Source organism: Canis lupus, unplaced genomic scaffold (assembly GCF_048164855.1).
Source record: "Canis lupus baileyi unplaced genomic scaffold, mCanLup2.hap1 Scaffold_102, whole genome shotgun sequence".
Lineage (NCBI taxonomy): Eukaryota > Metazoa > Chordata > Mammalia > Carnivora > Canidae > Canis > Canis lupus.
The window spans coordinates 34,354-59,406 of NW_027326479.1; the positions used below are offsets into that span (position 1 = coordinate 34,354).

General features: G+C 43.2%; 1 protein-coding gene across 9 annotated transcripts; it reads left to right on the top strand.

Annotated features, from left to right (window-relative positions):
* Positions 1-2,970: 2,970 nt before the first annotated feature.
* LOC140629729 (putative pleckstrin homology domain-containing family M member 1P) lies at positions 2,971-23,993 on the top strand. 9 transcript variants are annotated; one of them, XR_012027541.1, is made up of 9 exons: positions 2,971-3,118; positions 3,854-4,025; positions 4,275-4,968; positions 6,380-6,657; positions 6,814-9,978; positions 19,889-20,011; positions 20,097-20,160; positions 20,693-20,850; positions 21,664-23,993. XR_012027541.1 is itself a non-coding variant. In XM_072819317.1 (7 exons), the coding sequence occupies exons 4-7, from the start codon at positions 9,947-9,949 to the stop codon at positions 21,677-21,679; spliced, it is 270 nt and encodes an 89-aa protein (XP_072675418.1). In that variant the 5' UTR covers positions 2,971-3,118; positions 3,854-4,025; positions 4,275-6,657; positions 6,814-9,946; the 3' UTR covers positions 21,680-23,993. The 9 variants fall into 9 exon arrangements, 1 of the variants encoding a protein (XP_072675418.1); XR_012027535.1 differs by having other exon boundaries at positions 4,275-6,657; XR_012027539.1 differs by having other exon boundaries at positions 4,275-6,657; positions 20,750-20,850.
* The last annotated feature ends 1,060 nt before the right edge of the window (positions 23,994-25,053 follow it).

Sequence of the window (25,053 nt, forward strand, 5' to 3'; positions counted from 1 at the left end):
GTTTTACCCTGAATTATTAAAATAATTTAAACTATGTCTACCTGACCAAGGAAGTAATGAATTCTCTCTCTCTTTCTTTTTTTTTTTTTCCGACTGCTGCTTCTTGCTTCAGTTTTCTTTGTTAATCTTTTGAGGCTATTCGTATTATTCCAAATATTTTATCAGTTTTGAATCCAACCAATAGACTCATTCACTACTTATTCATCTCTATTCATCATAAACATGCACTAATCCACACTGGTAATTTCAACATTCCGAAAATGTCAGAAAACCATATAAATGACATTATATATTATACCCTGAGAATGAAGCGGCAATGACATTATCAGGCCTGCGTAAGCACTCAGTTGATTCCATCTGCTCTTTAGCAATGTATACTAGGATAGCACCAAGAATTCCCTCTGTCACGAATACCTGGACCAGGAGCACTCTACTGCATCCCCAAATTAGGAGTAGCTGTGCTTTTGGCTTCCGAGCTGTAGACAGCTTGGTGGGGGACAGGCACCAAGTTGCCGCTGCTTTCCTCAGCCTCAGACCTAGAAGGGCCTGTCTCGGTGCTCATCTTGTAAACCCTGATAGCTCCCTGCAACAGGAGCCCCCATCTGAGACTAATGAAGGAAAGATGGTTTCTGAAAACCTCCTGCACTACAGAACATTATGCTGTGGCTCTGAACATACTCCTCTTCGTGTATTCTCTCTTCTCCTCTCCCTTCCATATCCATGCCCTTGTTTAGTTCCAGTTTCCATTAGAAATGCTATCTGGGCAGCAAATTTCACAGATTGGATCCATCTCGATGCTGCCATGCAAAGAAAACACATCTGTCTGACTCTTCATTTAAAATAAGGAAAAAAATTGAAATAGCAAAATGCTGTAGTCGCTCTGAGCTATTTCCTAATGAACCAGTTTGTCCCATGAGCTGTACTGAGGAGCTTCTTCTCCTCGGTGAGAACTCTTTATGCATATTAATATTATGCATGTTTTCCATGTGACTCCTTCTGACTTGCCCTCACCCCATCCTTTGAATTCATTTAAATAAAAATAATTTATGTGGACATTCCTTCAGTCAGGATTTTCTCTCCTCTTTTCTTAAAGACATTCATAATATTTCGCTGATGCTTTGCATCCAAACCGAGTCATTATGCTTTTGCATATCATTAGGGCTTTATAAAGAACAACAGCGACATCTGCATGTGCCGCAGCGCCAAGGAGATAGGAAAAATACTGAAAACAAACTCCGTATTGGCTTGGAGGCTGTCTGGCTCTCTCTCTCCCCAGCAGCCCCTGCCACCACTATGGATAGGAGTAATTGTACAGTGTAATCACATCATGCCTCATCTGAATATTCATAACAGAGACAAAGCTTTGGAGGATAAGGGAGGAGTGGGGATAATTTAAATATAAAACAGCATCTCATTTCCAAATCAAGTTGTGCCAGTTAGACTCTGCACTAGGATTCAATATTAAACCAACATTGTTTTGCAGTTTGGAAATTGGAAGTGAAGAAGATGGAAAAGAGAAGACACTTGATAAAGAAGAGATGACATTATATTCTCATTCTTGACCAAGGAAAAACAAAACAAGACAACAACAACAGTGACAGAATAAAAATACTTAAAGTGATATTTGAAGAGTCACCAACAGTGGCTAACCAGCTGCTGTTGTACCAGGAATGAAATAGCCTATTGAGGGAGCTTTAAAATCTCCCAATTAATATGTTGTGCATGTATTACATCTACAAAGAACTCACTGTATTCCTCTCTCCCCACAAATCCCCCCAATACACACATATTCCCTAACCACCACCTTTCTTTCCTGTCGGGTGCAGGAGAAAAAGATCAGAGCTACAAAATAATTGACTAATCGCTCCGAAAGTGACAACATCCCCCTTAAAAGAAAGGACAAAAACAAACATACAAAAAGGTGACTGTTCATTAATGAAGGGATAAATTACCGATGGCTTCTTCATTCTCTTTAGTTCATTACCCCCCAAAAGAAACTATAATCCACGTGTTAATATTTCTTGTCTTCGTTTTCTTTTGTTTTAATATGATGCTCTTTATTTTTTTTTTAACTGTTGGTATTTGTAGAAGCCTCTGCCACTGCATTCCCCAAAGAGCTACTAGTTTCAACCCACTGGAGTTTATATTCCTTTAATTGTCTAGTGCAGGAACATTTCTGCTGTTTTTAAAAATATACCGCTCTGCAGGAATTAGAAGAATCCAAGGTTGTATCCAACTTCAAAGGTTTCCAAGTCATAATGATTTTAGCAAAAGTAGAAGATAGATCATGGAACAAGTCCCTGTTTGAAGAGAAGCATCATAGGGACCTTTTTTCTTCCCTCTCTCCCCAACTTTGTACTTCTCCTGGCTCTGAATGCCCCTCGCTAACACAGTTTAATGATATGCAAATGAAATATGCATAAAACCATTCTACTGTATGATGATTAAACACTGGAGACATTAACAGCGGAGGCTTCACTCTTTGTAATAATCTTTCCCGACCATCCACTTTGATTGCGGAGTTATGGAAACCCATAGCAGTTGGCAGAGAGAGTGAAAGAGCAAGAAGGAAGGAAAGGTGCAGGGACACATCACCCATCTCGATGCTTCTCCCACTCCAGGAGAGGTTCCCCCCCTTTGTACTGCGTTCCTATTGCTGTCTTTTGTAATCCATCCATGCAGTCACACCAGAGCGATTAACGGGGAAAAAAAAAAAAAAACTCTTTTCTCTTAATGTTTCAAAGCTCATTAGCCAAACGATTATTCCTCATTAACAGCGAAAGCTCATTCATTAAAAGGAAGAATATGCCCAAAAGATGCCAGCGCGGTTAATCCTGAGTCCCGTACTGGGCTGTAAATCCCATACTACTTGTATATTCCATGCGAAAGGGACACGCTCCAATCCACATTTAAAAAAAAAAAAAAAGAAAGAAAGAAAAAGAAAACAGTTTGTGTGTTTTGTAAAATCCACAAGAGCAGCAATTAATACTCCCATAGAATGACTTTATTATTATTATTATTATTTTTTTGTCTCTCTCTTTTGTTTCCAGCGCCTGCCCCTGGCTCAGTGCCTGGTGCCAACAGAACACCTTTCAGGATCCACAGCAACGCAGACAACGTAAGTACCAGCCGTTTCCTGTAACCCCTTTTCAGATTTTTTTTTTAAACGACCACCTAAAACATAGAGACAAGCCTCTTCCCCCTTCTTTCCCCTTCTTCTCCCCTGCATTATGCCACCAGGGTTTCCTAAGTAGCACCTTCCAAATCCCTCTGCCTTCAAGTTTGTGCATGTCTGTGTGGCATCCCTTCTCCTCCTTCACTCCCATAGTGGATCTTGTAAAAGGGCTTCAGATCGGCCCCATTCATCTCCCTGGTGATAGCAGTGAATGTAGATAAATCTCTGACTGCCTGCTTGCTGCTGGAGTATGATTTTTATTTTGTCTTCTGTGTATACCTGGGTCAAAAAGTGGGATTGTATGCACACACATACATGCACATACACACATTTCCCTCTCTCTCCTTCTCTGTCCTCCTCTCCTTTTCCTCACACATGCATACATCCCACAGTATGTGTATATATGCATAAACATACACACCTGTATACATACCCATACCTATAACACAAAAATATATACATATCTAAATGTTTAATTTGTCTGAAAATAATGTGTATTTATATACACATACAGCCTTACAAGTGTGTCTATATCCAATCGATAGGTGCCTATCTTTCAATTTATACCCATCTATGTCTCCATTTAAATATTCCCTCTCTTCTCCCAGCAGATGCTGTGTGCAATTGCAATCCAGGATTGTATAAGCAGTATTCTTTCCTTATGATTTCTATTTGTAGATCTTTATGCTCCCTTCTCTGCCTTCTTCCGAGCTGTAGAATTGGCATCTTTCCCTGAGGTTTTCCGAATGGCAAGTGGCACCGGCTGTGGCATGTATTCATGCCGCTTCCTATGGCATTTCTCTTCCGATGTCTGCTTTTTCTCTTTGTTTGTTGTTGACTAGGCTGAATGGTGAGTTTTTTTTTTTTAAGTTAATTATAAACGAAGTTGAATAGCAAACAAACCAACAGCTTGCCCAAAAAGAAAAAAAAGAAAAGAAAAGAAAAAGAAATAGCCCCACACAAGCGCCTTCTGCTGCAACAGATGCCCAGATCACCCCTGGCATGGGCAAATGGGCACCCGATTTTGGTGGTTGTTAATTTTTTCTGTTTGTTGCTGTATTTGTTGTTTGTTTTCCTTGTTTCCTTTTGATTTTTCAAGGAGTCCAAGATCCTGGCCTCTGCTTGGAACGGAACAGTGTCATGGCGGAGACGACGGCCTTTGTCTTGCTGGGTGTGAAAGCATCCGCTGTGCTGGCTCCACTGCGGCAGAATCAAGTTTAAAGGAAGAAAGTGATTAAAGTCAGCTTTGTGCCTCTTTGGTGTGGAAGACCCCCAAACCCCAAGTAGCCGAGGCCCTGGGTCCGAGGAAGGGCTCATAGTTGGAGCAGCCTAGGCTGTAATCCTGGCACTTGCGCCTTCGGTTGCTGCTTTCTGTTCGCTCCTGGGGGTCTGGATAATCTCCCTTGGCTTTACCGCACTGCCTGGCCCGCATACAGGGCCCTCGTAACATATACCCGCTGCTGCTATCGCACGAAACTGTGGCGTTGCCCCTGAATGGATGGCACTGTGCCAACTCTTCTGCCATCCGCCCTTGCAGCTTTTTTCTTTCCTCCCTCCCTCCCCTTCTTCTCCTCCTCCTCCCGTCGACTTGACGTTAATGAACACACGGGTTAATTGATTTTAAAAGCCGAAGAATTACAGTTAACTTTTCCCACAGGGTACAGACGCCAGCCGCTTGGCACACTCTGCCTTTCGCACTGGTGCAGGGGGGCAGGGAAAGCCCGCAGCAAAACTGGCAACTGCTGAGGGAACGTTGCCTGCTTATTGGAGTAGAGCCGATAGAAGTCGACATGGTACTGCCTCATCCTTACAGTATATATAGACATTCTATATTTTGTTAAATAATCAAAGCACACCCTGTCTTTCTTCTCCCTCCATCTTTCAAAACAGGAAAACCTTTCAGAAGTTCTTGGGGGGGTGGGGGGAATCCCTCCCCTAGCCCATTTATCTCATCCTTAATATGCTTTTTTTCCAATAAGAAGAAAATCCTTGAAGCCTCTTTTCACTTACAAGGAGGAAGGCTACCCTTTCCCTAAATATCACCCCTAAAGAAAAAAAATTTTTTAAGGAAAAAGTTCCATAAAGTTTCTTACTCTGTATTTAGTGTTTTAATTTGTTCTCATTCCTCTTGACTCAGATGAGTTATTTATGATGGAAGATTTCACCAGGAAAGTAGGTACATTGTAGTTAAGAACAAAATTCATGTGAAAGCTCTTTTTGTTTGTATGTTTGTAGATTTTTGCTTTCTGTCCCCTTCACCCCTTCCCCTGTAGAAAATGAAAGCAGTTGATACTGTAGTTGGGAAGGAGACAGGCGAAGCTGGAAACGATGCTTTCACCTTTTCATGCTTTCATTTTATTTCATTTTGTTTTTTAAAAGCATGCAGCAAGTGAAGCGACAAGAGGAATCCATTATGCAAATCATGTCACTTTGCATAATGTCTCATGACTGGAATATGCAAATGAGCTGTATAATTTATGAGTGCCAGTGTCTGTCTAAAAGTGTTTCACATAATTTACAAAGTGAGTCTGAAAGACATGGGGAAAGCAGCTCTTCCGACCCCACTGCCAAGGAAGCTCTGTATATTTTCCTATAAGTGCTCCCTGGTAATATTGTCAAGTGCTATTTAAAAGAAATTAAGGTTCCAAATATTCATGAAAGACAAAGCTTTTCCTCTCAGTCTCTTCACCCAAATTCTTTGCCTAAAAATTTACAAGAAACTAAAAGACTCTAAAGTATTAATTTTTGTATTCAATTGGAAAAAAAAGTTTGAACCCAACTTGCTATTTGTGTATGGATTTTCCTTTCTAAAGCAAGGTATGTCTTAGAGAAGCAGACACCTTATCTATTTGTCTGGATATTTGAAGACAATAAAATGGGATTTCTCATTTTGGTTGGTTTTGTGTGCCCTGCTATGTGCAACATTTTATACATTATATTTTCTTGGATGTGTAAGATATTTAATATGGAAGTCAGATGCTTTTAAAATTCCTCTGGAGGTATATAATTCTGCTTTCAGAGATGTCTTCAAAAGAGAAATGCCATTTATTAACTAGGTTTAAGTTCACTAAGTCAACTTACTTGGCTGATCCTTGTCTTAATTTGGTAACTTTTTTGAGTCAATGATTTTGAGCCCTTTAAGAAACCTTAACATTTTTGATAATCTGCCCTAAACTGCCCTTATATTTTTCATTTCAATCATAGTAAATTCTGTGAAAGAAACATACAGGGTGCCATGAAAATGTAAACCAGGAGGAACTGATCATGTCAGAAAAGGCTTCCTGAAGAAAGTGACTTCAAGGTGAATGCTGAAAATTGAAGAGAAATTAGACAAAAAGAGGGAGAAAATATTTTCCATGTAGAGAAATATATTCAGTAAACTTTAAGACAACAAGAAATTTGGCTGCTTGGAAGAACTAAAAACCTCTGTGGCCAGAGTATAGACAGTGGGTCATTGAATCATACTAGGAGCAGATTAGAAGGTAAGCATATGGAGAAATAACATTCATTATCTGCATTTATTTGCTGGTACATGGTCTCTTCTGTCATTATTAAGTGTATATACATGTACTTTGTTGTGTTCATATTGAAAAGTACTTACTACCATAACTTTTATAAAATACTTTTTTATTTTTCAGATTCATGTATTGAACCATCAGATTTCTTTTTTTTTTAATATTTTATTTATTCATGAGAGCCACAGAGAGAGAGAGAGAGGCAGAGACATAGGCAGAGAGAGAAGCAGACTCCACACAGGAAGCCCGATGTGGGACTTGATCCCGGGACTCCGGGATCACACCCTAAGCCAAAGGCAAACGCTCAACCACTGAGCCACCTAGGCATCCCAAACCATCAGATTTCTGAATCCAATCTATGTGACCTATTCTTTCTCTTTGTGAAGTTTTATTTTCAAAAAGTTAATGGCCATTCAGGAAAATAAAACTAAGAGGAATGTTCCACCTTCCAAGAGTAAAATACAGATTCTTTTCGAAAATACTTGGAAGATTCACAAAAATAGATTACTTTCTGGCCTTAAAAAAATTAAAGTATTGAGGTAAGACAAAATATATTATCTGACTACAAACTGAACTAAACATCAATAACAAGAATGTGGGAAGTTAAGCAGTCACAGTGAAATTAGAAAATATTTTGAATTAAATGACAATGAAAATGCACTATGTAAGATAAAGCTAAAGAAGTACCTACAGAGAAATCAGATTTAATGCCTTATTTTAGAAACCAAAAGTTTTGAATCAATAATGTCTTAAGAAAACAAAGTCAAAACAGAAGAAAGTAAGAAAATAATAAAGATAAAAGCATAAACCAATGAAACTGAAAACCGTGGGGAAAATCACTATGCCAAAAAGTTGGTTCTTTGCAAAGCATACTAAAATTGATAAACATCTAGGCAGACTGAACAAGAAAAAAAGTGAGAAGACACAAATTATCACAACTAAGAAAGAACAGTACTAAAGATCTGACAGATACTATATGAATAATAAGAGATAAGTAAATAACTTTGTCAATAAAGATGATAACCTAAATGAAATGGAAAAGTTCATTGAACAACTACAAAAATTCAGTGAAGATGAAATAACTGGCATAGTTTTATTTTATTTATTTTTATATTTTTTAAGAGTGTATTTATTTATTCATGAGAGACGCAGAGAGACAAAGACATAGGCAGAGGGAGAAGCAGTCTCCCGGGGAGCCTGATGCAAGACTCAATCCCCAGACTCCAGGATCACGAACTGAGCTAAAAGCAGATGCTCAACCACTGAGCCACCCAGGCACCCCAGCCTGCATGGTTTTATGTCTATTAAAGAAGTTGATGTGTAGTTAAAATACCTTCCTTTTCTTTAAAACACTCAGCACAGATGGCATCACTGGCATGTTCGACCAACATTTAAGGAAGAAATCATGCCAGTCCTAAACAATTTCTTTTAGGAAATAGAAAATGAAGGAATACTTTCCCACACATTTTATGAGGTCAGCATTTTGTTGATACCAAAATCAGTGGCATTGTAAGAGCAGAGAACTACAGACCAGTAACTCTTATAAACACAAAAAAATCCATAATAAAATATTAACAAATTGAGTTGAATAATATGTAAACAGAATGATACATCATGACCAAATCAGGTTTATTCCAAGAATAAAAGGTTGGTTCAACATTCTAAAATCAGTATGATTCACCATATCACTATATTTTTTTAAATCATCAATTCAATGTATTTGATGAGGAGGGAAAGCCACAGTATTAAAACAGTGTGATAGTGATGGTAGGTTAGACTGAAAGATTAATGGAACAAAATAGAAAGCCCAAAAATAGACAAAAATTTTTGACAAAGGGTCAAAGACAATCCAATGGAAAGAGAATACTCTTTTTAATACATAATGCCAGAAACAAGTAAATAAATACCTTTATCTATATTTTACTATATACAAATACTAATTTTAAACTGCTAATAAAATAAAAATCTAACACTCTACAAGTTCTTGAAGAAAATATAAAATCTTTCTGACCTGAGGCTTAGTAAAAGATTTTATATATGAGGGAAAGAAACCTGAACCATAAATGAAAAAGATAAGTTGGACTTCAGGAAAGTTGACAATTTCTGCTATTTGAATAACATTGTTAAACGAGTGAAACAATAAGCTACAGACTTGAACAAAATATTTAGACCCAGAATAAGGAAAAAATGAATCTAAACCAAACCAAAATGATACAGAAGATAGAATTAGTAGATGAAGACAGCTGTCATAAGTGGATTTCATATATTCACAAAGTTAGAAATCAGGAATATATTAAATAGGCACATTAAAGATAAAAAATACTCTACTTGAACCTATAAAACTAAACTACCTAAAACTACCTAAAACAAAAACTAAAAACTCAACTACCTAAAACTACCTAAACCTAAAACTAAAAACCTAAAACTACCATGTCTGGGATGAAGAATATCATGTCAGGAAGTGATTTACAGATTAGATATTTCAGAAGAAAAGATGAGTCAACTTCAAGACTTATAAAAAGAAACTATCCAAAATGACACATGGAAAGAAAAATAACAAAAAAATAATTACCAAAGCTTCTATGAGTTGTGGGGTAACTTTGTGTGGCCTAATTTTTGTGTAATTTTTGGAATCCTGTGAAGGATAAATTCAGGAGTACAAAAAAAAATCCAAGAAATAGTTGAAATTTTTCCAAATTTGGTGAAAATTATAAACCCAACAGGTCCAACTGTCTCAACAAGATCCATGCACAAGAAAGAAAAGAAAAGAAAAGAAAACTACACTAAAGCACATCATACTCAAATTGCTTAAAATCAGTATGAAGTAGAACAATTTAAAAGCATCTAAAGAAAAGAAGACACATTATGTATAGAGAAACAAAGATAAAAATGACAGCAGATTTCTCTTTGGAATCAATGCAAGCCAGAAGACAGTGGAGAAACATCTTTAGAGTATTTTTTTTTTTTTTTTGAGAATCCTCCATTTCACTTTATTTGTTCATTCACATCATATACCATCCCACAAGAACTGGAATGACTTCATATAGTTTATTTTTCCAACTGTCTGTCCATAGAGGGGTGTGATTGTTTTCTGTGTTGTTCTATCTGGGCATCTACTCCCACTTCAGGATCATCCAATTCGTGCCAAGTTCTCCTCCATAGAGATGGGCAGTTCTTTTTGCTTGCACAGTCCTAGGAACTTTCCTGATCAGAGACAACTGAATATATAAAGTCCCCATTTCTATACCACTCCAAGATGAAGCCCAGCTGTTTCCTAGACAATACTAGGTAAGACAGAGGTAAATGACAGCTTCTTGGTGAGGTGTGTGAGTGTGTGTGTGTGTCAATGCACCCATCTGTCATAGGGCAGTGAAATATTTACAGAGCCCTGAACTTAAAATCCAAAGGCTCAATTTCAAGTTCTGACAATGTCACTTAAAAACTGGTTGACTTTGGGCAAGGCTGTTAACTTCTTTTGACACTTCACTTCCTTGGTATTGGTGGTGATCTCTCCTTTCTCATTCATGATTTTATTAATTTGAGTTTTTCTCTCTTCTTTTTATTAAGGATGGCTAATGGTTTATCTAACTTATTAATCTTTCAAAGAACCAACTCCTGGTTTTGTTGATCTGTTCCACAGTTATTCTCGTCTCTATTTCATTGAGTTCTGCTCGAATCTTTATTAACTCTCTTCTTCTACTGGGTGTAGGATCTATTTGTTTTTTTTTCTCCAGTTCCTGCAAGGTTAGCTTTTGTATTTGAGTTCTTTCCAGTTTTTTTTTTTTGGTGTTCAATTTACTAACATACAGAATAACCCCCAGTGCCCGTCACCCATTCACTCCCACCCCCCGCCCTCCTCCTCTTCCAACACCCCTAGTTCGTTTCCCAGAGTTAGCAGTCTTTACGTTCTGTCTCCCTTTCTGATATTTCCCACACATTTCTTCCCCCTTCCCTTATATTCCCTTTCACTATTATTTATATTCCCCAAATGAATGAGAACATATAATGTTTGTCCTTCTCCGACTGGCTTACTTCACTCAGCATGATACCCTCCAGTTCCATCCACGTTGAAGCAAATGGTGGGTATTTGTCATTTCGAATAGCTGAGTAATATTCCATTGTATACATAAACCACAGCTTCTTTATCCATTCATCTTTCGTTGGACACCGAGGCTCCTTCCACAGTTTGGCTATCGTGGCCATTGCTGCTATAAACATCGGGGTGCAGGTGTCCCGGCGTTTCACTGCATCTGTATCTTTGGGGTAAATCCCCAACAGTGCAATTGCTGGGTCGTAGGGCAGGTCTATTTTTAACTCTTTGAGGAACCTCCACACAGTTTTCCAGAGTGGCTGCACCAGTTCACATTCCCACCAACAGTGTATGAGGGTTCCCTTTTCTCCGCATCCTCTCCAACATTTGTTGTTTCCTGCCTTGTTAATTTTCCCCATTCTCACTGGTGTGAGGTGGTATCTCATTGTGGTTTTGATTTGTATTTCCCTGATGGCAAGTGATGCAGAGCATTTTCTCATGTGCATGTTGGCCATGTCTATGTCTTCCTCTGTGAGATTTCTGTTCATGTCTTTTGCCCATTTCATGATTGGATTGTTTGTTTCTTTGGTGTTGAGTTTAATAAGTTCTTTATAGATCTTGGAAACTAGCCCTTTATCTGATATGTCATTTGCAAATATCTTCTCCCATTCTGTAGGTTGTCTTTGAGTTTTGTTGACTGTATCCTTTGCTGTGCAAAAGCTTCTTATCTTGATGAAGTCCCAATAGTTCATTTTTGCTTTTGTTTCTTTTGCCTTCGTGGATGTATCTTGCAAGAAGTTACTATGGCCGAGTTCAAAAAGGGTGTTGCCTGTGTTCTTCTCTTGGATTTTGATGGAATCTTGTCTCACATTTAGATCTTTTATCCATTTTGAGTTTATCTTTGTGTATGGTGAAAGAGAGTGGTCTAGTTTCATTCTTCTGCATGTGGATGTCCAATTTTCCCAGCACCATTTATTGAAGAGACTGTCTTTCTTCCAATGGATAGTCTTTCCTCCTTTATCGAATATTAGTTGCCCATAAAGTTCAGGGTCCACTTCTGGATTCTCTATTCTGTTCCACTGATCTATGTGTCTGTTTTTGTGCCAGTACCACACTGTCTTGATGACCACAGCTTTGTAGTACAACCTGAAATCTGGCATTGTGATGCCCCCAGATATGGTTTTCTTTTTTAAAATTCCCCTGGCTATTCGGGGTCTTTTCTGATTCCACACAAATCTTAAAATAATTTGTTCTAACTCTCTGAAGAAAGTCCATGGTATTTTGATAGGGATTGCATTAAACGTGTATATTGCCCTGGGTAACATTGACATTTTCACAATATTAATTCTGCCAATCCATGAGCATGGAATATTTTTCCATCTCTTTGTGTCTTCCTCAATTTCTTTCAGAAGTGTTCTATAGTTTTGAGGGTATAGATCCTTTACATCTTTGGTTAGGTTTATTCCTAGGTATCTTATGCTTTTGGGTGCAATTGTAAATGGGATTGACTCCTTAATTTCTCTTTCTTCAGTCTCATTGTTAGTGTATAGAAATGCCACCGACTTCTGGGCATTGATTTTGTATCCTGCCACGCTACCGAATTGCTGTATGAGTTCTAGCAACCTTGGGGTGGAGACTTTTGGGTTTTCTATGTAGAGTATCATGTCATCGGCGAAGAGGGAGAGTTTGACTTCTTCTTTGCCAATTTGAATGCCTTTAATGTCTTTTTGTTGTCTGATTGCTGAGGCTAGGACTTCCAGTACTATGTTGAACAGCAGTGGTGAGAGTGGACATCCCTGTCTTGTTCCTGATCTTAGGGGAAAGGCTCCCAGTGCTTCCCCATTGAGAATGATATTTGCTGTGGGCTTTTCATAGATGGCTTTTAAGATGTCGAGGAATGTTCCCTCTATCCCTACACTCTGAAGAGTTTTGATCAGGAATGGATGCTGTATTTTGTCAAATGCTTTCTCTGCATCCAATGAGAGGATCATATGGTTCTTGGTTTTTCTCTTGCTGATATGATGAATCACATTGATTGTTTTACGGGTGTTGAACCAGCCTTGTGTCCCAGGGATAAATCCTACTTGGTCATGGTGAATAATTTTTTTAATGTATTGTTGGATCCTATTGGCCAGTATCTTGTTGAGAATTTTTGCATCCATGTTCATCAGGGATATTGGTCTGTAATTCTCCTTTTTGGTGGGGTCTTTGTCTGGTTTTGGAATTAAGGTGATGCTGGCCTCATAACACGAATTTGGAAGTACTCCATCTCTTTCTATCTTTCCAAACAGCTTTAGGAGAATAGGTATGGTTTCTTCTTTAAACGTTTGATAGAATTCCCCTGGGAAGCCATCTGGCCCTGGACTCTTGTGTCTTGGGAGGTTTTTGATGACTGCTTCAATTTCCTCCCTGGTTATTGGCCTGTTCAGGTTTTCTATTTCTTCCTGTTCCAGTTTTGGTAGTTTGTGGCTTTCCAGGAATGCGTCCATTTCTTCTAGATTGCCTAATTTATTGGCGTATAGCTGTTCATAATATGTTTTTAAAATCGTTTGTATTTCCTTGGTGTTGGTAGTGATCTCTCCTTTCTCATTCATGATTTTATTAATTTGAGTCTTCTCTCTCTTCTTTTTAATAAGGCTGGCTAATGGTTTATCTATCTTGTTAATTCTTTCAAAGAACAAACTCCTGGTTTTGTTGATCTGTTCCACAGTTCTTCTGGTCTCGATTTCATTGAGTTCTGCTCGAATCTTTATTAACTCCCTTCTTCTCTTGGGTGTAGGATCTATTTGCTGTTTTTTCTCTAGCTCCTTTATGTGTAAGGTTAGCTTTTGTATTTGAGTTCTTTCCAGTTTTTGAATGGATGCTTGTATTGCGATGTATTTCCCCCTTAGGACTGCTTTTGCTGCATCCCAAAGATTTTGAACGGTTGTATCTTCATTCTCATTAGTTTCCATGAATCTTTTTAATTCTTCCTTAATTTCCTGGTTGACTCTTTTATCTTTTAGCAGGATGGTCCTTAACCTCCACGTGTTTGAGGTCCTTCCAAACTTCTTGTTGTGATTTAGTTCTAATTTCAAGGCATTATGGTCTGAGAATATGCAGGGGACAATCCCAATCTTTTGGTATCGGTTCAGACCCGATTTGTGACCCAATATGTGGTCTATTCTGGAGAAAGTTCCATGTGTGCTTGAGAAGAATGTGTATTCAGTTGAGTTTGGATGTAAAGTTCTGTAGATATCTGTGAAATCCATCTGGTCCAGTGTATCATTTAAAGCTCTCGTTTCTTTGGAGATGTTGTGCTTAGAAGACCTATCGAGTATAGAAAGAGCTAGATTGAAGTCACCAAGTATAAGTGTATTATTATCTAAGTATTTCTTCACTTTGGTTAATAATTGATTGATATATTTGGCAGCTCCCACATTCGGGGCATATATATTGAGGATTGTTAAGTCCTCTTGTTGAATAGATCCTTTAAGTATGAGATAGTGTCCCTCTTCATCTCTCACTACAGTCTTTGGGGTAAATTTTAGTTTATCTGATATAAGGATGGCTACCCCTGCTTTCTTTTGAGGACCATTCGAATGGTAAATGGTTCTCCAACCTTTTATTTTCAGGCTGTAGGTGTCCTTCTGTCTAAAATGAGTCCCTTGTAGACAGCAAATAGATGGGTCCTGCTTTTTTATCCAGTCTGAAACCCTGCGCCTTTTGATGGGGTCATTAAGCCCGTTCACATTCAGAGTTACTATTGAGAGATATGAGTTTAGTGTCATCATGATATCTATTCAGTCCTTGTTTTTGTGGACTGTTCCCCTGAACTTCTTCTTAAAGGGGAATTTTAAGAGTCCCCCTTAAAATTTCTTGCAGAGCTGGTTTGGAGGTCACATATTCTTTTAGTTGCTGCCTGTCTTGGAAGCTCTTTATCTCTCCTTCCATTTTGAATGAGAGCCTTGGTGGATAAAGTATTCTTGGTTGCATGTTCTTCTCATTTAGGACCCTGAATATATCCTGCCAGCCCTTTCTGGCCTGCCAGGTCTCTGTGGAGAGGTCTGCTGTTACCCTAATACTCCTCCCCATAAAAGTCAGGGATTTCTTGTCTCTTGCTGCTTTAAGGATCTTCTCTTTATCTTTGGAATTTGCAAGCTTCACTATTAAATGTCGAGGTGTTGAACGGTTTTTATTGATTTTAGGGGGGGATCTCTCTATTTCCTGGATCTGAATGCCTGTTTCCCTTCCCAGATTAGGAAAGTTTTCAGCTAGAATTTGTTCAAATACATATTCTGGCCCTCTGTCCCTTCCGGCGCCCTCGGGAACACCAATTAAACGTAGGTTTTTCTTTCTCAGGCTGTCGTTTATTTCCCTTAATCTATCCTCATGGTCTTTTAATTGTCTGTCTCTTTTTTCCTCAGTTTCCCTCTTTGCTATCAACTTGTCTTCTATGTCACTCACTCGTTCTTCCACCTCGTTAACCCTCGTCGTTAGGACTTCTAGTTTGGATTGCATCTCATTCAATTGATTTTTAATTTCTGCCTGATTAGCTCTAAATTCTGCAGTCATGAAGTCTCTTGAGTCCTTTATACTTTTTTCTAGAGCCACCAGTAGCTGTATAATAGTGCTTCAGAATTGGCTTTCTGACATTGAATTGTAATCCAGATTTTGTAACTCTGTGGGAGAGAGGACTGTTTCTGATTCTTTCTTTTGAGGTGAGGTTTTCCTTCTAGACATTTTGCTCAGTGCAGAGTGGCCAAAAGCAAGTTGTATTGGGAAAAAGAGAAAAAGAGAGGAGAGAAAGAAGGAAAGAAAAGAGAAAGAGAAAAAAAAGGGAAGAAAAAAAACAAAAAAAAAAAAAAGAAGAAAAAGAGAAAGAAAAAGAAAGGAGAAAAAAAGGGGGTGGAGGAAGGAAACAAATCAAAAAGCAAAACAAAACAAACAAACAAACAAACAAAAAGAACCACGGGGCAGTATCTTCTGATTCTGTGTACTTTTAAGTCCCTTGGCTTCTCCTGGAAGTTGTCCGTCTAGCTGGTGTTCTGGGGGAGGGGCCTGTTGTGCTGGTTTTCAGGTGTTAGCACTTGGGGGAGCTGCTGTGCCCCTGCCTGGTGCAGGGCTCAGTGGGGGTTGTTTACTCCGTGAGGCCGCAGGAGGAATAGCCCCAGTGGCGGGGCAGCTCTGGAAACCTGGATTCAGCTCCGGCAGGAACTCCGTCTGCAGGGCCTGGAGGCTCCGGGGCGGGGCCGCTGATCTGCTCAGCTGGGGCAGGAGCTTCCTTGCTGTCCTGGTCCCTCCCAGCCTCTGCCTGTCCCGGGGGAGGCGGGATCCTGGGCTGTGTCCCGGCGCCCTGTGCTCCGGGGCCTGCGCTGGTGGATTCGCGCTCCCGGGCCGCGCAGCCCCCTCCGCGGAGCCGCCGCCCGAGCCCCTCCGAGCTGCTCCTGGAACCGCGCAGCCCCCTCCGCACGGAGCCTCTTCCTCTGCCCGAGCCCCTCCGAGCTGCTCCCGGGGCCGCGCAGCCCCCTCCGCGGAGCCGCCGCCCGAGCCCCTCCAGCTGCTCCGGGTCCCCCGTGCGCGCTGCAGCCCTTAGGGAGCTCGGCGCACTCTCCTGGGGCGCAGTTGCTGTTACTGCCCCAGGGAACCCGAGGGCATCCTCGCCCTCCTGGGTCCTGCTCCACCTCCCCGCGAGCCCCTTTCCGCCCGGGGAAGGTCGGTGCAGCTCCTGCTCCTCCGGGACGGGGCTCTCCTGTCCTGGGGACACTCGCCCCGGCCTCAGCCCGGCTCCTCCCGGCCCCTCCCCCTCGGAGGCCTTTGTTTCTTTACTTCTTTTTCCCCGTCTTCCTACCATGATAGAAGCGCGAACTCTTCTCACTGTAGCATTCCAGCTGGTCTCTCTTTAATTCTCAGGCCGAATTCATAGATTTTCAGGATGATTGGAAGGTTTTCTAGGTAATTTGGTGGAGACAGGTGATTTGGAGACCCTACTCTTTCGCCATCTTGCTCCTCCCCTCTTTAGAGTATTGAAAGAAAAAATAAAGTTAAACTGAAATTCTATAAACAGAAAAAGTACATTTCAAAGATGAAATACAGACTTTTTCAGATGTACAAAAACTGAAAGAATTTATCATTAGCAGACCTGCACAACAAAAACTGTTAAAGGAAACTTCAGACAAATGGAAAATTATACCACATAATGAAAAGCCTTGAAAATGGCAATTATATTAAATTTTTAAAAAATTATTAAATATGTTTAAAGGTAATTGATTATTTGAAACAAAAATAATAGCAATGTACTGTTTTTATAACACAAAAAGCGAAATCCATGATAAGAGTAGCACAAAAGCTATTGAATAAAATGGAAAAATGAAAGAATTATTATAAAGTTCTTATACTGTATACAAAGTGGTATAATATCATTCGAAGTTAGACTGATAAAGTTGTATACTATAAACTTTCTTAATTTAAAAATAGCTATAGTTAATAAGCAACAAAAGAGAATGGAGTTCTCAAAAAATGCTCGATTCCAAACATATAGCAAGATAATAGACTTAAATGTCATCTTCAGTAATCACATTAAATGTAAATGGCCTAACTACACTAATTAAAGGACAGAGATTGCTAGATTATGTAGAAAACAGCAAGACCCAAATATATGCTACCTACAATAAAAACGACTTAAATATAAATATTCAAATGGTTTAGAAGTTAAAGGATGGGAATAGATATACCATATTAACACTAATCAAATGAAAGTTGGAATATATATATATTAACATAAGGTAGTATATTTCATTGTTTATAGACCCTAGAAAGATGAAGTCAGCCACTACTGTATTCTTTTGCTTTCTTTAGTGACAATTAGACCTTAGCTTCTCTTTCAATCAATGGATTCTGGATCTGAGAACTGTCTCTGGTCTGGAAATAGCAAGGGATTATGACTTTCCATTGAAGTGGCCAACTTTTATCTCTCTGTTCATTCAATCTTGATCTTTTTTTGAATATGTGTTATGAAATACCTCTAGTGTTTTATCTTGCCTCTAGTAATATGTTCTATGAGATATGTCCATAAACCCCTGTGGATCAGGCACCCTCTGGTTGCTATTTGAAACTTGCTTCCAAATCCTTCCAGGGAACATAGTATAAGCTGTATTTTATGTATAATGTCCACTCCAGCATACCCATTTCTCTGAGGTTTTTACTGCTTTCTGAATAGTTTATTACACCATTTATCAAATCTCTAAAATGGGCCATCATTCTTTCACTTTTCCAAGAACCACCCCATCAGTGTATTAAAAACTGACTCCAAGAATCCTTGTCAGGGCATTAAATCTGAGTCATGGAAAAGATCCCCCATTAAGCAATTTATATTCCAATTCTCTGGTCCAGCACCCTCAAGATTCCAGGCATATTCTGACAGTTCCTACACTGCATATTAGCCAGGTGCATCTACTCTCTTTTGGCAATAAATCTCTCTCCTCCCTCAGCAAGCCCAAGATTTCTCCAGTGGGGCCATTCTGAGATTTGACACTCATTCCTCTGGTGCCCAGGAAGTGAAATGAAGTCAGGTTCTGAAAAATAAAAGCATTATAAAGCACCTGCTTCATTTGAAACCTGTGTGGTCATCAAATAAGATAGAGTCCCTATCCCCTAACAAGTGGAAGTGGTTCTCTTTCTTGGGCCCAAAGGGTTGAAGATAGTCTGAGTGCTCAAAATTCTCAACTGCATCAGTCTTAATATCCCCACATCAGGGCTCAGAGTCCTACCTCTCCAATAGGGCCCTGACATTGGCATAGAAGACTTGACTGGGTGAGAAATCAGCCTTCTCTTTAGCTCTGCAACCCTTATAATTAAGTTGCATTGCTAATCTTAAGTCACGTTTGCCCTTTGATTTGTATTCTTTACTTTAAATTGGTACTTAACTGACCTAAGTCTGTCATTCTTTTTTTTTTTTTTTTTTTTTTTTTTTTTTTGGTAAATCACTGGTGTTCAGCCATAACCACCCAGTTCCACAGTCCTAGTAATTTCTTCATTGCTCTGAAATGCCAGATAAATTACACAAGCTGGTACACTTCTTTATCACATCTCATTCACCATGGGTAAGAAATCTTAACCTTTGCACTACTACAGCCTGTCAGACTCTATGCTTCTAACTCTCAGTCCTGGTAACAACTATCCTAGATAGAGTTCCCTAAAGGCAGAGCCCTCATGGCATCTGGAATAGCCCAGTAGCCAATAAATATATAAAAGTGTGTTCATTAGTTGTGGAAATCAAACCAATGAGATACCACGTGTGTTTGATAAAAATGTATACTCTGCAGCTGTTAGGTATAGGGGATTTCTGCAGCCATTTACTCTCTATCCCTGAGGATGGAACCCCTCAGATCTCTGCCACTACTGAGGTTGAAAGTAGAGCCACCCTCATCGTGTCTCCCCCATGCCCCACCCCACTGTGAAATGGGATCTGCCTTCCTTAGACCACATCGCCATGACTCTCACATAGCACTGAAACTGGATGCTTGACTGTGTCCCTCCGCTTGCCCAGGGGCTATAGGGGGGCAGAGGCTGCCTCCTATGCATTTCTGTCCCACTGTCCCTAGTATGGAATGGTGGCAGTAATGACAACAGCTAACACCTTCAGGCATTCACTGGGATGGATAAGGGTGCAGGCTCCAGAGGCTGACTTCTGGTCTCCAGCTCTCCTGTCGAGGTGGGGATTATAAGAGTACCAACCTCACAGGACAGTGCAATGAGTTAATGGATATAAACCTCTAAGCCCAGTTCCCAATATAAATGTTGGCTCTGGTCATCCTCCTCCTCATTATAATTTTTTTAAAGACGTTCTATGTTTTATAACCTTTAAATTTTTTTGGAATATTCTTCAGCTCTATTGAGGCATAACTGATAAAATTATAACATGTTGAAAGTGGATATCATGGTAATTTGGTGTATGTATATACATTGTGAGACGGTTCCTCCCATCTGGTTTATTCACACATCCATCACCTCACTACTTAGGTGTAGATTTTTGGTGAGAGCATTTAAGTTCTACTCTCAGCAAATTTCAGTTATACGATACAGTGTTATCAACTCTAGCTGATAATCATTCGTTGTTTACTGTGTGCTGGGCACTATGCCAAATGCTTTAAATAAATTATTTAATCCTCAAAGAGCTCTATTTCTCAGGTGAGGAAGCTTGAGTTGTAGAGATGTTGAGTAATTTGCCCTGGGTCACCTGGAAGACCAGATCCCCAACCCGGGCGCCCGACCGCGCTCTTAGGCACCGCCCTGGCCAGGCGTTCATACCCGGTGAGCAGCTGAAGGAATGAAAACAAACACAGGTTGGCCCGGATCGGGAAACCCTTATAAGGGGCCTCTTCTGTTTTGTTTGAAGGCTCAACCACAGGAATTACCTCTTGGAGTCTCCCCACAAGTACAGTGTTGCCGACCTCCAGCAGGTGAGACTGCCTTTCTCTACCCCCAGAGGGGCCTCATTCCTGGAGACATCAGACGGGAGGGGTGGCTGCAGCTTTTCAGCACCTCAGACTATGTGTCTGGCTGTCCCAGGATTCCTGGGCGGTGACTGAGCGCCAGCCCCCTGCAGTTAGCAGGCAGTCCAGCAAAGCCTGGGGAACAGGAGCGCCTTGGCCCCTTCCCTGCCTCTGGCCTCGTCCCCAGCTAGAGGGCAGCAGGAGGAGAGGCCCCAGGCCTGAAAGTTGAGGACATTCCTTCCTTCAGGGAGGGCACTGTGGATTTGGGTCTCATCCTTAAGCCGGTTACCCCCAGTGACCTCCATGTGGGGGAGCTGTACACCTGCATTGTTCAGCCTGGACCGGGGTGGGGGGGTGGGGGGGGTGGTTCTTGCCCAAGTGGGAAGATACTCTTTGGGAATAGGAGTTCTTGAGGCAAGGTGGAGCCACATTTTATAGATGGCCTCAGCCTCAGCACAGCTACCCGAAAGGCCTGTCGGCCTGCACTTGCCCTCCACAGATCGTGGATGGAGTGTATGAAGGGTTCCTCAACACCCTGATTGGATTTGCCTCCCAGCACGTCTACCACTGTGACCTGTGCACCCAGCGTGGCTTCATCTGCCAGATCTGCCATCACCACGACATCATCTTCCCCTTCGAGTTTGACGCCACAGTCAGGTATGTGGGACACCCAGCCTGCCACCCCACCCCTATCCACAGCTGGCCCCAGCTATCCAGGGAGGCAGGCCCAGTGCCATTGTGCAGAAATACAGAGACACCCTGTCTGTGCCGGTACCGATGCCCTGAGCAGTCACGGAGGCTCCGGTCCAGCTCAGAGAGCCCTCCAAGGCCCCTGCCTAGATCAAGGAAGCTGTCTGTCTCCCTAGAGAGGAGGTGGCTTGCTGCCTCTTTGAGCGGGGGCCTCAGTTTTGTCATCTACAAACAGGGTGAGGAGGGACTGAATGAGTTACTGCCCCGGAGCATTGGCACAGGCCAGGCACAAAGTGGGCACCCTGTGGGTGGTACCTGCCTGCCTCTCTCCTGCAGTAATGATGGATCTTACCCGATTATCACTCATTATCAGAAGCCTCTAAATGGAAAAATTCATCCACCAAACCTCCATTCCAGCCCGTGTGGGAGGGGAAAACTGAGCAGGCGGGAGCATTCATTCATGTTCAGTAGGTGTCTCATGGCCTAGATTCAGCCCCTAGGCTGAGTTTTTTAAACAGCAGAGGGTTTTCAACATAGGCAAGAAGTCATGTCATGAGTCTCAAGCAGCATCTTAAAAAGTGAATTTGAACAGAGAGTGTCAGCAGTGCCTGTGGTGTGAAGGAGGGTAAGCATTGTCGCGAGGTTTTATTTGACCATGCAGGGGCAGCGCACAGGTGCCTTGGGTGGCAGGTGCCGCTCAGCCTCCCCGCGGGTTCTGGTCAGGAAGGCTGGCCAGCCCCCCGGCCCATGGCACAGGCGGTGCTTGCTGCTATCCCCCAGGTGTGGCGAGTGCTAGACCGTCTTCCACCAGAGCTGCCAGGCCGTGGTGAAGAAGGGCTGCCCCCGCTGTGCCCGCCGGCGCAAGTACCAAGAACAGAGCACTCTCACCTAAGTCAGCGAGCTGTCCCCACCAAGGCTGCGGGGTGGCGGCTCGGCTCACCCATCTCAGCTGGGTTTGGCGTCAGTCCGGATCCTCTCAAGGTGTCACAGCTGTCTCCCCTGTCACGAAGACTCCGATGTGACCAGAGCACGAGCCTACCAGAGGAAGCCCTCGATGATGTCACCCAGTCCCTCTACCACCTGTCTGCTCCCGGACATGGGGACATCATCAGATGCCCCCATTCCAGGGGATGCAGGGAGGGGGAACTTTGCACTAATCAGGCCCCAGCTCACCTCACAGACATGGCACATCCATCAGGGCTGTTCAAACACTGTGGAAACAAGACTTGGGCGCATTCTCAATTCCACATTCCTGATTAAAAGGTCTAGTTTTTTAAGGCAGGTTTTTTTTTCCCCTTCATATTTCAACGGAAAATATTTTTTTATTCTTGACCCTACACAAGTCACCCAAGAAATCCAGGCCTTCTCATGCTGAGCAAATGTGTGGGAACACTTGGCCCGCAGGCAGGCGGGTGGCTGGACAGGCAGGCCACTGCTGGGCCAGAGCCTGCCAGCTGGACTGGGTGCCTTTCCTTCTCCTACACCGGGCGCTCACTGCCCACGGCTCAAGTACGACGTGCCAAACTGCCCGGGGGCTGGTGGGATGGGTCTCGATGACCGTCCTCTCCCTCTCCCTCTGTTTGCCCTGCCCTGTCCACCTCACCTGGAAGCCCCATCCCCTTTCTCCATGTCAGAGCCCCCCAGCTCTCGTGCAGCTAGGGATCTTGGTCCCTGAGGGAGAAGGGAGGGACTTGGAACCCGCACTGTCAGCACTTTGAGCCTTTCTTGGCTCAGGGCAGGGTGGTCATCTTGCCTACCCCTCAGCCCCTCGCCGTCCCATCCTACCACAGACCCGCAGCCAGATGGGCCGGGGGCGGCTGCAGACATACTCTCGCCCTGTTCCCCCACCGCATGACTGAGCCCTCTGGGAACAGAGGCAGGCTGGGCCCACAGAGAGGGCAACAAGCCCAGGCCAGCGGCCAGCCTCGGGCATCGGGACTGCCAGGCCCCGCACTGTGGAGTGGTGACCCCATCCTTCCACAAAGAGTGCCGGCCCTGCTGCAGAGACGCACAGGGACACGTGGGAGCAGCCACCTGTTGGAAGGACACTGAGCCTCAGTTTACAAAGCCATGAATTCACAAAGCTTTGCTGGACTGGCCCAGGAGGGGCCCTACCAGAGACCGGAAAACGTCATTGGAGCATGATTGCCTTTTCAAGGGGGTCTTGGGGTAGAGCAGGAGCCTGCCATTGTTTTCAAAGTGACCTTTAGACCCTGGGGTTTGGGAGTTGATTTCTCTGCTGCCTTATCCCATCTTTCCTGGACCCACAGCCCCCACCCCCACCCCGCAGCCCTGGGTCCTCTGGCCATCCTCTCTGCTCTCAGCTTGAATTGGGGGCCTCAGGTGGAGATTGCCTGTCACTGTAAAGAGCTGAATCTACTCCCACCTCTCCCTGGGGGTGATTCGGCTGCTGAGTCACCTGCCCAGCCCTGTGAAGCTGGATAAATTGTGCAATAGAACAGAGGAGGTGGTGGGGGGTGGGGGTGCCTGTAACATGGGGCTGCCCCACAACTTCTCTGTCCCTGGCACGGAAGATGGTGCACACCTAGGCCCAGCATGCCAAAGCCTCCTAAATGGGAAAGTGGGTCCTTATCCCCATCCTGCACCCCCATAGCCAGCATTAATGCTCCCCCACAGACCCAGCCTAAGCAGAGCTGCAGGTGCCCCAGGTCCCCAAGTGGACAGGGGCTGGCCTGGGGTGGGCAGTGCTGCCCAGGCCCAGCCCTGGCTCCTCAGGCCCGTGAGTATGTTATGTGCACCAGAAGGTGCCCTAGGAGGCAGCAGGAGTGAGGCCCTAGGGAGCTTGCTTAGGTTGGGTATCCACCCCGCCGCCGCCGCCCTCCCAGGGACTAGTAGCATTAGAACTGACCCTCTCCCCAGCACCAGAAAGCTGCTAATCAAATGAGTTGACTTTTACCCTCTCACCTCCAATGGAAAGCTGATGTGAACCTCAGTGGTGCCCACACTATTTTTAAAATGCCATTTTATGCAATAAACTGTTTCTAGCGGGGGGGCGCTGGCCCTGAACAGCGCTTTGCAATGTATGGAAGGAACTGCTACCGTGTGCATTTTGGGTGATTTTGCAGTAAAGACCTGATCTTTTTCACCTGTGATCTTGCTTCTGAATCCTGATGCTGCCACTGGCTGGGGGAGGCCACCAGCCATCCTGTGGTTGGATGCCCCCCCCCTCATTAGCTGGGGAGGCCTGGAGAGGGAGGGTTGGTAGTAAACATTTGCAAGCAAGGGGCGCGGGCACGCAGGGGAGAAGAGGTGCCACTAGGAGTCCTGGCCAGGGAGCCAGGGGGAGATTTCGGGGCCTTGCTGGAGGTCTCCTCACGTACACTCATGCATAACAGATGAAGCTGCTGCCTGAAATCCCACCAGAGTGGCACCTTCCCTGTGCCTGTCAAAGCACAGAGCCCTGACACTGGAACATGAAGAATGTTGGGACTATTTCCTACTGGGTTTTCCAAGGCAAGAGGGGGGGCTTAGAAAAGGCTGAGCAGCACCAGAATCAGGGATCCCAGTGGCCTAGACTTGGCCACTACCTTCCTCTAAGTGCCAGGAGAAGCCCACCACTGCCCGTGGTGAGGCCAGAAGAAGGAAACAGACTAGTTCCAGGGAAGGCAGATTGTGGAAAAATGTGATTGAAACACTCTGCTCTGTCTGCAGTTCCTTGTCCTTGAAGATGCCTTTTGGCCCTGGGGGAGCACCTTCTGCACATCCCCTGAGCCCCAGCTTCCCTCAGGGGCCTCAAGTCTCTCCAGGTCAGTAGGAAGTGGGCTCTGAGAAGACAAAAGGAACTGGGTTTGAGGCCTAGGGACAGGGAGGCCAGGGCCAGGCGACCTGGGTGCCTCATCCTCAGCAAGGTGCCTCTGAGGACATTCCTTTCTCCCTTCCCCCTCCTGCCTGAAGGAGAATGGGGGGTTGGAGACAACCCAACACCAGAGAAGACAGCTCATCTTCTAATAAAAATAATGTTCATAATAACAAATGTGTGCTCCTATAATAATGTGATACTATACTGTGCTTAGTGCATCTCATTCAATCTCGCCAACTACCCTGGGAGGTAGGTGTCACTGTCCCCAGTTTACAGGAGAGAAAATTTCAAGTGCTAGGAGTCCAGCTCCAGCAGGCTGCTCTGGGCTTACCCTACAGACTGGAGGGTGG